This window comes from Panicum virgatum, chromosome 3N (genome assembly GCF_016808335.1).
Source record: "Panicum virgatum strain AP13 chromosome 3N, P.virgatum_v5, whole genome shotgun sequence".
Lineage (NCBI taxonomy): Eukaryota > Viridiplantae > Streptophyta > Magnoliopsida > Poales > Poaceae > Panicum > Panicum virgatum.
Window position 1 is genome coordinate 5108281 of NC_053147.1, and position 14085 is coordinate 5122365.

The following is a 14085-nucleotide window of genomic DNA, read 5'->3' on the forward strand; positions in this document are numbered from 1 at the left end:
TTAACCGATGACTGTGTGTCGGTTAAACCGGTCACTCACAGCACTCAACTAGCCATTGATCTCTTTCTCTCCTGCTGACGTCATTACACCGGTGCTATGCTCCGATGGACCACCGGTTCAACCGGTGCTGAAGACTTGGCTCCTGCGTGCTTGACATCGTCTCTGGAACATAGTACATCCAATGCACCGATGCCTAGCTTGACGCCGTCGGTTCAACCGGTGACTTGGCTATCTTGACTTGGTATTCGCTTGATCTCCATTTGGTGCTCAGATTTGCACCGATGACAGGGCGTCAGAACTTCCGACAACCATCGGATGCACCGATGCTACACGCATCATTTCTTCCGGTGCTCCTGTTTTCTGCAGAACTCATCCAATTCAGCGTTTCTTTGAGCTCTTTCTTCGTGTATTGCTTTGTATGGCCTTTTTACTTCATCTCTAGGATCTAGAAATGTTCACTTAACAAAATCATTAGTCTCATTGATTGCGTTGTCATACGATCAACAAAATCACTCGAAATGACATAAATGGTGTCATGTTTGTTACATTTTGATCTATTAAAATTTTAAATCGGCAAAAAAAAACAATGACTTGGATGCTGTGCTAGCTCGAGGTCGTCTTGTTTTTGCGCGAGTATGATGTTCATCCATCAATTCTTAACAAGAAACGGCAGAAAAAACAATGACGACTAACGCTGTTGTTGCTAGCTCGAGGTCAAGCAGGCCAACTCCATAAATCAGACATCCGAGCAAATCCTCTGAGCTAAGCTGAGCACGCAAAGAAAGTACAAGCACAGGCACCGATCGAGCGAGCGAGCTGAACGAAGGAGAGAAGAAGTTGATCGCTCTCCCGGGGCGATGGGTGACAGCCGCGGCAGCATCGCCTTCTTCGGCACCTACCGGCCGCCGGTGGAGCTCGACATCTTCTCGCTTCCTGCCAATGCGGCGGCCAAGGCGTCGGACGAGTGGCCCCTCACCGACGGCAAGTCGTACAACCACAACGGCCGGGAAATCCCGGCGGCGGCGCTCAAGGAGCTCGTCTCGTTCCTGCGCAAGAGCGACCCCAAGGCGGGCGACGCGGCCAAGGGTCTCATCTTCGTCTCCGAGAGAGACAACGGACTCGAGACGCTGCACGTGGCCCTGCACGGCTCCAGCAACGACGAATCGCCGCCCAGGGTGCTGCGCCTCGCCGACATCTACGGCGCCGACACCTTCGGCGGCGTCCGCCTGGAGGACAGCGGCTGCTTCGCCGGCGGATTCCAGGCCGGCGGCCGCACCGTCGGCCACTCGCTCATCTACGTCTCCACCAAGGAGCCGGGGAGAGCACGCCGCACCCCGTGGACGGTCGTGTACAAGACCAACCTTGCCGACGGCAAGACCGAGCGCCTCACTCCACCAGACCAGTACGACCTGAGCCCGGCCGTGTCGCCGTCGGGGAAGGTGGTGGCGGTGGCCAGCTTCCAGTTCCACCGGTGGAACGGCGAGATCGAGCACCTCAAGACCGACATCGCCATCATGAACGTGGACCGGCAGGCGCAGGGCGGCCTGCGGCGCAAGGTGATCATCAGGAACGGCGGCTGGCCCACATGGGGCAGCGACAACGTCATCTTCTTCCACCGCGCCGACACCAAGCCTGGCACGATCAACACCTCCTGGGCCGTGTTCCGGTACGACATCGCCGCCGGCAAGGAGGAACGGGTGACGCCGGTCGGCATCGACGCCATGACTCCGGCGGCCATCAGCGAGACCAGGGTGGCCGTGGCGACCATCCGCAAGAAGTCCTTGCAGAACGTCATGACCGCACCGCGGGAGGAGGCGCAGTACCGCCACATCGAGATCTTCGACACCACCGCGCTCGACCGGCCGGCGCAGATCACCCTGAGCGCGAGGCCGAAGGCCGACCACTACAACCCCTTCGTCCTCGACGGCGGCAGCCGCATCGGCTACCACCGCTGCCGGACCGACAGGCTGGTCGCGCAGAATGGAACTTCCGTCGCCCAGAAGAACTTCGAGAAGGTGCAGACCCCGGCGTCGCACAAGGACGTGGGGCTGCTCCGGGTGGCCGGCGTGTTCCCGAGCTTCTCCAAGGACGGCTCCAAGCTCGCCTTCGTGGACAACGAGTTCAAGGCGGTGTGGGTCGCCGACAAGGACGGCCTGCGCGTGATCTACAACCTGATCGGCCAGAACAAGCTGTTCTCGACGGCGTGGAGCCAGAACCCCGACAAGGACACCCTGTACATCTGCGACGGCCCGGCCTTCACCCGCACCAGCGAGGTGAACATCTCCGCCATCGTCAAGGACCCGGACACCGGCAAGTGGAGGGCGCCGCAGCGGCTCACCAAGGGCAAGTTCAACAACGGGTTCCCGTCGAGCAGCCCCGACGGGAAACATCTGGTGTTCAAGTCGACGCGCGACAGGCTGCCCGGCGGCCAGAGGATGCACACGAACCTGTTCGTCATGGAGGACGCGGAGCTCGGGGAGTGGGGCGAGGGCACGGTGACGCAGCTGACGGACGGCGCATGCGTGGACACCCACTGCAGCTGGTCGCCCAGCGGCAACTGGATCGTCTTCGCCTCCTCCCGGGACAAGGACCCCAAGGCGCCGGACAGGGACCTCCTGGACGCCGGCTTCTTCAGCGTCTACCTGGTGAACGCCGCCGAGCGCGGCCCCGGCAAGGTGCCGCCCCCGGTGCGCGTCGTCCACAGCTCCGACACCTTCCGGGGCCACGTGAACCACCCCGTGTTCAGCCCGGACATGCGGAGCCTCGTCTTCACGTCCGACCTCGCCGCCGTGTCCGTGGAGCCCATCTCCATGCCCATCTTCATCCACTCCGTCAGGCCGTACGGCGACATCTTCTCCGTCGACCTCCGCGACAACAGCAAGGACGGCATCGCCAACAACAAGGACATCCAGGAGTTCCACCGCCTCACGCACAGCCGCTACGAGTACTCCACGCCGGCGTGGACCCAGTTCGCCGCCGTCGACCCCAACGAGCAGTGGAACCTGCTCAAGGTCATCAGCTACAACAAATACACGCCGCAGTGCCCGTACCTGCACGGCAAGGACGCCGAGGGGTGGCAGCTCACCGGCCACCTCACCATCCTCAACGGCAACGGGGAGAAGCCCGGCACTCTAAAGAGGTGCTGCTAAAATGTTGGATCGGCTGCTAGCTGCTTCATTATCCATGATCCATCCCTTGCTTGTATCGTCGTGTCGTTTGATTTCCTACATGCCGTAGGTGAAGTTTTTTCTTTCTGAATTTCCATTTCCAAAAATAAAAGGAGAGGGGGAAGCTCTGCTCTGCCCTCTGCTCAGCTCGTTCGCTGTATTATTTTCTTTTACAAGGGATTATACTGTTGTCCGTTTCACCTTTATTTAACTACGTGTCGTTGCAGTTACAAAAATAATGAAAACCGAAACGTTTTGTGATATATAATAATATTTTATTATTATCCGTTTCACCTTTATTTAACTACGTGTTGCAGTCACAAAAATAATGAAAACCGAATTGTTTTGTGATATATAATCTTATTTGCTGGTCACTATATTTCTCCTGCAAAATTTTGACCATGGAGATGTCCTCGCTTCTGGTGGGATTAGCCATTCTGATACCGCATATCTGTTCTGCAATATTTGTTGGAACTAGCATATCAACCCGCTCAAGCACAGGATAATTAGAATTAATATAAACATAAAGTGTGTGGCAAATAATTATAATTGCCTATCTCACATCTTCTTTCATCTATTAAATATTCTAACACATACTAAAATACTTATTTACCTTTATCTAGTTGCAATAGATTGGTTCCATTTTGCTTCAAACCTTGATATGTGTTACTTATCTTTTTACCTCTTTTCTTTTGTCCTACAATTCGAACTTTGTGTTCTTCCTCTCAAGTCGCCATGGCATAATAAGGAGGCATTCTTAGGCCGCATACCGGCATGGTCCTGCCTAGGGACCGTTCTTGAATCTTAGTCAGAATATGACAAAACCGGAGGCTCCAGTTTCGGCTTCACCGTGAGCACGACAAGATCGCTCTGAACTCATGGCTCTATATATTCATGACACCACTATTTTTTAGACGTTCGGTTTACTAGGGATCAGATTAAGCTAATCTTAGTAGTTAGATTGGATTTTGAGCAAAGTTATGATATTTTGTTTGCCTGGAAAGAGCCTTGTAGTAAATAAACTAAGTCGGTCTACTCCTTATATATGATCACGTAATGAGAATCAATATTCTATCCTATCTACTACTCTTTCCTTCCGTATTTTCTACACTACATCCACCATATATAGTTAGCTCGCCACAGGCGAGGTAATATAATCAACCTCTGTTAAAGACTGATACCATCTATGCAGCCTTATGAACCCCTCCACCACACTAAAAAATCTATTAATTGCTCTGTTCGGCTGGTTATGACTGGCTGATGGCTGGTGCTAATTTAGTATGAGAGAAAAACACTACTGGATGGTTGGAGCCGAATAGAGCGATTACGTTCAACATGAACTGAAATAGTCCCATCTCATTTCAACGCGACACGCACGCCAATCATTCTTTTATTAATGCATTACATATATTATTTTTCAATGTGCATGTAAACTTAGGAGAGCAACATACACCCCGGACTGGACAAAAAGCTCGTAGCTCATTAGCTCGCTCGAGTTCGGCTCGGCTCAACTCGGCTCGCTATAAATTGCTAACGGGCTGAGCTAAGATTTTTGCTCGTTAAGTATAATGAGCCAGCTCGAGCTGCTCACGAGCCGCTCGCGAGCCAAATGAGCCAAGGAGCCCAATAAGCAGCTGAGCAAATGCTGCGGTGGAGTAGAGGTAGAGCCCAGTAAACTTATCGGTCCAATCCTATCCATATTCCATACTCAAGTCTATCTCCAACCCTACCTGCCTGACCGTGAGTATGACCTCGATTGATCACTCCGATCCATCCCCTACGTCTTGAGCAGCCACAGGTAGCTTGAGCGCCGCCGCCGCACGGCCGCTGCTACTTCTTCATCTCCCTCTTTCCAATCGCATGCGACGCTCTCGATCTCCCGCCACGCGCGGTAAGCCTCCCTGCTTCTGCTGGCCTCCGGCTGTGCGAGCGGCCAGCGGGGCATGCAACCTATTGACGGTCGTTAGGTGCGAAATATGACCGTTAACTATATTTATAAAAAAAGAAAATTATATCTCTTACTCGCATATTTGTATCACTAACATAGCTTCACAGTTGTTCTTACTCGCATATTTGTATCACTAACCTACGTCCACAGTTGTTTTCGAAGATTTATATTTTCAGGAGCACAAGTCCGGAATACGAAGAAAATACAAAAAATACACAGACAAAGTCGCAGAAGATCACACATCCTGCGAAACACATGCAAAAGAGGCCCACCTGACAGACCAAACCGACCAACGAAGCCCCGACACCGACGTATCAACATCAGAGCCCACCAGACAGTGTACAAGAGAAAGACGGTGGCAAGAGGCGGCAAGGTGGGGCCGGCTGAACCAACCCCCCTGAGTCCCGTCCAAGTGCATTTTGGCGGGAATCTTCTTCTGATCCTCCTGAAGACGGTTTGGCATGTTTTCATTTATGAAGATGGCGGGAACCGACCTCCACAAACTATATAAGGGGCCTCTCATACCACTCACCAGACACACCACTTGAAGGCATCTCTCTCACACTCTCTTGTGACTTGTACTCCTTAGGGTAGTGGAGCTAGGCTAGTACTTCATCTTTTTAGCGAATCCAGTCGTCCTCGGGGTCGGCGAGCAATCCTCGGCCTCTGGTATGGCTTTGTATTCCGACTTTCGTTATGCTATTCATACTGAGTTCGTTCTTGGTTATCTTGCTATGTTCTTAGCATGCTTAGTCTTGATCTGTGCTTTATTAAGTTATACTAGTTGCTTACTTAGACCAGATGATCTGGGTAACGATTTCGGTTCGTTGTGCTTTCGGACTTACCTTAGCATCTTACCTGTCCATCCGAAGGGTGGGGGACCCGGGGGTGCTAAGGTAGTGACCTCATAAGCGAACATGATGCCTGGGTATGCGGGATCCCTCGGTATGACGGTGCTCTACGGTTTGATTGGGGTAGACCGCCGGTGGTGACAGTCCTGTCGGTCCGCCGGAAAGCTAGTTCTCGATTAGTGTACTCCCCGACATTCGGGTATCGTGTAAGAGTTCATGCAAAAATGAAACGGGACTGTGTGTTCCCCAGTGCGGGTCATTCTCTCCGATGTCCCTAATTTCCCGGCACCTGCAGTTCTAAGCATGTGGCTAACATAACTTATCTGCTAACATGAATAGTATACTAGGATCTGTGCCTATGCTCCCACTAAACTTAGGTGTGCTTGTTTATTCTTTATTCATTAGAGTTTGTTGTTCTGTGTGTGTCACATTACCCCTGATTATCATTTATTTATCACTTACCCCTGCATAATTAGTAGTCTGCACCTTATTTCATAAAGTTATGGTTATGGAACTAGTAAATATCTTTACACAACCTCGTCATCCCTTGGAAAAATATAAATAACGATACCCTGAATACTTCCGGGTGAAATGCTACAACGGCATATCCGTGTGCTTGCGGATCTTTCTGTAAATGTTAAGACATACCAACATGGTATTTCTGACGCCGTTGCTTGGGACACCCCCGTTCCTAGTGATTGCGCTAAGAAATATCAACAAGCATTTCTAGCGCCGTTGCCGGGGATAGCACTAGGTGTAAAGATTTTACTAAGCACATAAACATGGCAATATGAGTAAGAGATAGCTACTGCTTATACAGGCTAATGTGTTTATCTTTTTTTTTCAACTAATTGGATGAAAACAGGGTAGTGTATGTCTGGTTTCTCCTTGCCGGTAAACTTTGTTGAAAATCCCGAGAAACTCGTGAGAAGAGTCCGACCTCGCGTCGTCCCTCCTCCACTCTCGCAGTCGACAAGCGAGCCAGCTCCCCAAGCACCATCAACAATAACCGAACCCATGGCTGAGAAGACTCTCCGCGACTTCTCCGTCCCCTCAGTTGCCAATGTGGCAACTGGACCCAACGTTGATGTTGGGGACGTGAACTTTGAGCTGAAGTCCAGCCTCATAAACATGGTGCAGGCTAGCCCATTCTGTGGCAAGCCAAATGTGGACGCCAACGCCCATCTCCAGAACTTTCTGGAGTTATGCAAGACCGTGACCATACGGGGCATTACGGCTAACGCCATCAGGCTCTGTATGTTTCCCTTCTCCCTCCTGGGGAAGGCAAAATAGTGGTTTTATCAGAACAAAGAAGCCGTCAGCACGTGGGACAAGTGTTCCACGGCGTTCCTCTCCAAATTCTTTCCGTTGGGCAAAATAAATGTCCTACGTGGAAGAATTTCAAGTTTCCAGCAGACAGGGATGGAATCCATCCCAGAAGCTTGGGAGAGACTCCATAAATATATACTTGCATGTCCTCATCATGGGATGGATGAGTGGCTCGTGCTCCAAAGCTTCTACAATTGACTAACGACAACATCCAGAGCCCATCTTGATGCTGCTGATGGAGAAGTCTATCTGGACCTCACAATTGCCAAGGCTACGACCTTAATAGAAAAGATGGTCTCCAACCAGGGCTGGAACGAGGAACGTTCCCAGCCCAGAACCAAAGGCGGAATGCATACCGTTAAGGAGACGGACATGCTCGCCGCCAAACTGGACCTCCTACTGAAGAAACTCGATGAAGGGAACCGACAACAAATGCATGTTCCCGTCCATGCCATGAACTCGTACTCAATGTGCAAGGTTTGTGGTGATGGTGGACACTCGGGGATTGACTACCCCGAGACCCCGAGAAGACGCAGCCTACATCAACAACAACAACACCGGGTTCCGTCCACGAGGTGGCCAGGAGTGGGGTCAAGCACGCCCACCATTCCAAGGAGGAGGTAACAATTTTAAGTCAAATTTTAATTCAAACCAATCCTCCTTGAGAGATCTAATTTTTTGCCAAGCTAAAATCAAAGAATCTTTAAACAAAAAGATTGCTGCCAATGATAAAATTTTGGAAGGTATAAATGCTAAAGTTCAAACTCTTTCTTTTGCTCTTAAAAACCAACTAAGTTTCAACAAAATGTTAGAAACACAACTTGCGCAAAGCACTACTGCTGTTCCTGTCTCTGAGTCCAGGAAGATTCCGGGGCAACCCGAATCCCCCGTTGAAACTGCAAACATGGTGTCTACCGGGTGGGGTAACCCTCTCCGGCAGACTTCTCGCACTAACCATGCAGGCAGGTACAATCCCCCGAAGTATGACACTTGGGATGGCCTGGTAGTAGCAATTCAAGAAAATCTAGGCGTCCCCATGATCAGCTGCTCAATCTTCGATCAATACTATGAGCACGCGCTCTGCAACCTGGGGGCCAGTGTCAATATTATGCCCATGGTAATATACGAGAAACTCTTATACCCTGCTCTCTCCACAACATACATGTGTGTGTAGCTCGCAGACTCTATTAGTGAAATTTAATAGGATCAGTTCATTTTGGTATTTGAGTGTTTTTAATGGGTCTCCTAGGGATAAGAGACATAGGGCTAAAGAGAGAGCCAAAAAAGGATCTTTCGAGTATAATTCTGCATAATCTCGAATGTTATCAGTTCCGGTACGTAGACCGAGATGTATTGGCCGCTACGGATCAGTTGATTGGAATGAAATTTGTCTACAATCCGGTATCCCGAGGGGATAGCCAAGAATGTCTTGGTCCGCGTACGAGACTCCTTCGTCCTTGCGGACTTCGTAGTCATGGATATAGAAGGCGACTTCAGAATCGAGCTCATCCTTGGGCGACCATTCCTGAGGGCCGCTAGAGCAAGGATCGACGTAGGAAGAGGAGAAATCCGCTTCCGCATCGAAAAGAAGGACATGTTCTTTAGATTCAAACAAAGAGAAGAGCAGCACATCTTGAACCAACAGGATGACGAAGGGCAGGCACTTTGGGATGCAACAGAATCCCAACTACCAAGACCTACGACCACACGATCAAAGAGAAGACGTGCAAAGAAGATGTGGCGTAAGGTCGCGAGTTCATCCTCGTCTAATTCTCCAGGACGAGCCAAACAGTGGTAACCAAAGTAGGAGAAAGGTCCCGCTCGTCAGACTCAAATCGACGAGCCCTTGCCGAAAGTAAACCGGTACGTATCTCATATTTACTTTTCACCATTTTGCTTTTCTCGACTTTTGCGACTTTTCCCACTGCATATTTGAATATTCAAAACACTCATGCATTCTAGAAACTTTTCTAGCACTTTTTCTATTTTCACAAAAATTCAAAAATATTTCCGAGCATGAAAATCCTTTGAAAAAATAATTTTTAACATCTTCCGAAGCAAAGTTTGACCGGGCACCCAAAATTTCAAAACTTATAGCCGTTAGGGAGCCCCTGGGCCCTGGCTATCAGCCAGTGGGCCCATAGGGGGGCCGGCCGAACCCTAGGGTCAGCCGACCCCACCTGGCAATGGCTCCCTGCCACCTTTTTCCAATGGCTAGTGGTCGTTGTGCTCAGCTCCTAGCCGTTGTGCCCGGCCATTCTCTCTTTAAATAGAGGCCGAGAGGTGGGTGTTGAGCTCTCACACTAAACTCTCATTCACTCACTCCATATCAAAGTCTCTCAAACTTTGCTCTCGTGTTTTCATTGGATTTTTGCTCAAGATTTGATTTCAAGAGACCTCTCTCTCTCATTTCTCTGTTGCAAGAAAGAAGGAGCAACTCACGGGTAAGAACGTTCATTTCGATTTCACTAATGTAACCCGTTTCGAGTTGCACGTGTTTTGTTCCATCATGAAAGGCTTAGGGTGGAAGGTCTCCGGCGCATTCAAAAAGATGACGGGTGGAAGTTCATCCTGTTCTCGGTGTGGCTCAAGTTCGTACACACCCGAACCTACGCCTACACCAAGCACGATGGACTACGAGGAAGAAGAACAATACGAAGAGATGCAAGCTGAACCGCAAGCCGAGGTCATAGAGATTGACACAGAAGATGCTCCTTACCTTGACTTGCAAGATGATCGTGAACGACAAGGCTACGCTATCCTCAAGAACCGAAGCTTCGTCCACACCCGAGCATTCGATCCGGATCTCCTCATCAAAACATGTATGTACAAAGACTTTTCTATTATTTGGCATGCAATTGGATGGGATAACTTCGTTCCCATTGAGGAGTATGGTTCTCGACTCCTCACCATCCAATTTCTTTGCACTCTTTGGGAGGTGGAAAATGGGGTTTACTTTCGACTTTTCGGGAAAGAGTATTTGCTTTCTTAGAAAACTTTTGCTAGCCACCTCGATTTTAACAAACGCTGGCCAATTTCTCTCGAACAAGCTTGCCGCAGTTTTAATCGTCATGAATTTTGGGGCCAAATTTCGGGTCAAGTTGTCCATGGTAAGTTTGCATCTCGGTGCGGCGACATTCATAATCCAACTCTTCAGTTGATGCACAAGTGGTTAACCATCACTCTCTTTCCAAGAGATGATGTCCGACCCGTGCGCAATGATGAGTTGCTCATTCTTTATGCCATGATCAAAATCTCCCCTGCGCAAGTTTTGGTTAAGCAATGGCTTTCGAATTTCAAGATGACGGGTCCTATTGAGTGAACTTCTTTGATTACTCGTATTGCTACACGTATCGGTGCCTTAGAGGGGAATTTTATTCCTTTCATTGAGGGCGACCGTGCGTATATCGACGAGTCTTATTTGATCCAAGGTCACACACTCAAGAAAGGCCCGAATGACTCTTTGATTTTCTTTTACTTGGGCTTTACAAATGAAATTCTGCTGCCCAATGCGGAGTTCCATTTGTATAATTGTCATTCACTAACCATCCCTCTCGTTCCACGATAAGGAGGTCGTAGGCATAGATCTTCTAATTTGTCTGGCAGGATGACAAGGAGCAGGACCAGAAGGGAAGCAGAGCCGACACCACCACCTCAGCAGCCACAGCAATCACATCAATATGAGGCCGGTGGTTCATCATGGAACAGTGCCAGCACTGAGGAGTGGGCACGGCAGGCACCAGGCCACCGGTCCACCAGTTCTAGCTCTAGTGGAGCCCCGGACCTCATCAGACGGACGGCCTTGTCCCGAGGTTTCGGTACCATCACCCAGCAGCTAGGTGAGCTGCGGGTGCAGAGCGACAACATACAAGAGACGCTGAACCAACACATCGACACATCCCAAGCATGGCAGCGTCACATTGGCAAGAGACTCCACGACATGGAGCAGTTGCAGTTGAAGCGACAGGAGGAGTGGAGGGCATACTGCCGCTGGACGGGTTTCAACCCCGACCAGCCATAGTGAGCCTGAAGCAGCTTGGGGGAGGACCCCCACGAGAGGTAACTTGTATCATTTATCGTTACTGCTTCCATAACCTTGCATGAAACCCATAAAAATTTGCAAAATAAGAAAATCCATAAAAATTTGTATAACTAAAAACAAATAAAAATTTGCAAAACTTAGAAAAATACCAAAAATATTTCTTTTAATATGTGTAGTAAGCATGGTGTAAGTTTTCCTTGTTGAGATGATAAATAGTTGTTCTTTTAATTTCCTTCATATGCTTTGTTACAACTTTATGCTCTACCTAGTTTTGGGTTCGTTGGCTTAAAAGTTTAAACCTTAGACTTGAAACTTGTGGGTAGCAGAAAGCATGATCCAAATCTAAGTTGTTGTCAGCTATGATATGGTTAAGTAGAGTTGTTATGATCTTCTCTTATGTGATGCTTGATATGCGGAGTATTTAATTTTGAAAACACAAAATTATAATAAAGTTCCTCAATGATATGAAAATTCCTATCCAAAGTCATATGTTGATTTCATTGCAAAACCTTCCACATATGCAGCTTGCTATCTTATTGAGCTTTGTCAAATTGTTGTGACCCTTAGTGAGATTCATTTCATAGTCGAATGATCAAGATCACGTACACATTTTCCACCACATGCTATGCTTCTACACTTGAAGTAAGTAAATATCCATCCATCCACAAAATAAAACTCCAAGTCCATGTATGACACCTCTCTCTCAAAAATATATCAAGGATATGGGGCTATGCAAAAACAAAATAAAAGATGCATACCCAAAGAAGGTATGCCACATGCTTCGGCATGTCAAAAAAAAGAGAGAAGAAAAGATAGCCCCTTATCCAAAAAGAAAGAAAATGGAGAGATGGTTCATACAAAGGAGTTCATACACTATCCACAAAAAAATATTCACACACTTGCACATCTTGATCAAGGTTTATGACTTGTTTCTCCTTTGGATCCGGTGTTTGACTCAGCAAAATATGAGAAGCAGGTATGCCTTCAAAGCCTCCATACCTACAGCTCCACAAAAACAGCCATTAGAGATAGGTTGAGAAGAAAGACACAATAAAAAGCCTAGGTGAGGAATCATACACACTGAGCGATCCGAGAGATCATCCGAGGAACTTTATAATTTTCTTTTGAAAAACTTTACAAAACCACCGGATTGACGGTTGAACTAAAGAGAAGAGAATATGAGGACTCTATGATACTGTTCTGACTCTCAACCGCCAAAGATGAGGTGAAGCTATAAGCTCCACAGGAGTAATGCAAGAGGTAAGAACAAAAGCCAACTTATTCAAAATCAAGGTAAGAAGCATTTGGTTGTGCCAAAGTATGAGTTGGAAATTCAACATTGTAGCAACTCCTGATCAACTACGAGCGCCTTGTTTTGCTCGGGACGAGCAAAAGGCTAGCTTGAGGGTGTTGTTGACGGTCATTAAGTGCGAAATATGACCGTCAACTATACTCATAAAAGAAGGAAAACCATATCTCTTACTCGCATATTTGTATCACTAACCTAGCTCCACAGTTGTTTTCGAAGATTTATCTTTTCAGGAGCACAAGTCCGTAATATGAAGAAAACATGAAGAACACGCAGACAAAGTCGCAGAAGATCACGTCCTGCGTAACACATGCAAAAAAGGCCCACCTGACAGACCAAACCGACCAACGAAGCCCTGGCACCGACGTATCAACATCAGGGCCCACCAGGCAGTGTACCAGAGAAAGACGGTGGCCAGAGGTGGCAAGGTGGGGCCGGCCGAACCAGGGGTTCGGCCGAACCCCCCCCCCCCCCCCCCGAGTCCCGTCCAGGTGCATTTTGGCGGGAAGCTTCCTCTGATCCTCCTGAAGGCGGTTTGGCATGTTTCCATGTATGAAGATGGCGGGAACCAACCTCCACAAGCTATATAAGGGGCCTCTCATACCACTCACCAGACACACCACTTGAAGGCCTCTCTCTCACACTCTCTTATGACTTGTACTCCTTAGGGTAGTGGAGCTAGACTAGTACTTCATCTCTTTAGCGAATCCAATCGTCCTCGGGGTCGGCGAGCAATCCTCGGCCTCTGGTATGGCTTTGTATTCTGACTTTCATTATTCTATTCATACTGAGTTCGTTCTTGGTTATCTTGCTATGTTCTTAGCATGCTTAGTCTTGATCTGTGCTTTATCAAGTTATACTAGTTGCTTGCTTAGACCAGATGATCTGGGTAAGAATTTTGGTTCGTTGTGCTTTCGGGCTTACTTTAGCATCTTACCTGTCCATCCGAAGGGTTGGGGACTCGGGGGTGCTAAGGTAGTGACCTCATATGCGGGCATGGTGCTCGGGTATGCGGGATCCCTCGGATATGACGGTGCTCCACGGTTTGACTAGGGTAGACAGTAGGTGGTGACAACCATGTCGATTCGCCGGGAAGGTGCTTCTCAGTTAGTGTACTCCCCGACATTCGGGTATCGTGTAGGAGTTCATGCCAAGATGAAACGGGACTGGATGTTCTCCAGTGCGGGTCATTCTCCCCGATGTCCCTAATTTCCCGGCACCTGTAGTTCTAAGCATGTGGCTAACATAACTTATCTGCTAACATGAATAGTATACTAGGATCAGTGCCTATGCTCTCACTAATCTTAGGTGTGCTTGTTTATTCTTTATTCATGAGAGTTGGATATTCTTTGTGTGTCACATTACCCTTGATTATCCTTTGTTTATCACTTACCCCTGCGTAATCAGTAGTCTGCACCTTATTTCATAAAGTCATGGTT

At 48.5% G+C, this 14085-nt stretch overlaps 1 protein-coding gene and 1 non-coding gene across 2 annotated transcripts; one reads left to right on the forward strand and one right to left on the reverse strand.

Moving 5' to 3' along the window:
- The first annotated feature begins 661 nt into the window (after positions 1 to 661).
- On the forward strand, positions 662 to 3430 carry LOC120663845. The gene has a single exon (XM_039942788.1). It carries the CDS (start codon positions 858 to 860, stop codon positions 3147 to 3149), a length of 2292 nt encoding a protein of 763 aa, XP_039798722.1. The 5' UTR covers positions 662 to 857; the 3' UTR covers positions 3150 to 3430.
- Positions 3431 to 7349: 3919 nt separating this feature from the next.
- Positions 7350 to 7456, reverse strand: LOC120668331. Its single transcript, XR_005672422.1, has one exon. It is a non-coding gene; the product is annotated as a small nucleolar RNA R71 (small nucleolar RNA).
- Between the last annotated feature and the right edge of the window lie 6629 nt (positions 7457 to 14085).

Bases quoted from the DNA above. Each gene is read 5' to 3' on its own strand.
- LOC120663845 (XM_039942788.1), top strand. From the start codon at position 858: ATGGGTGACAGCCGCGGCAGCATCGCCTTCTTCGGCACCTACCGGCCG.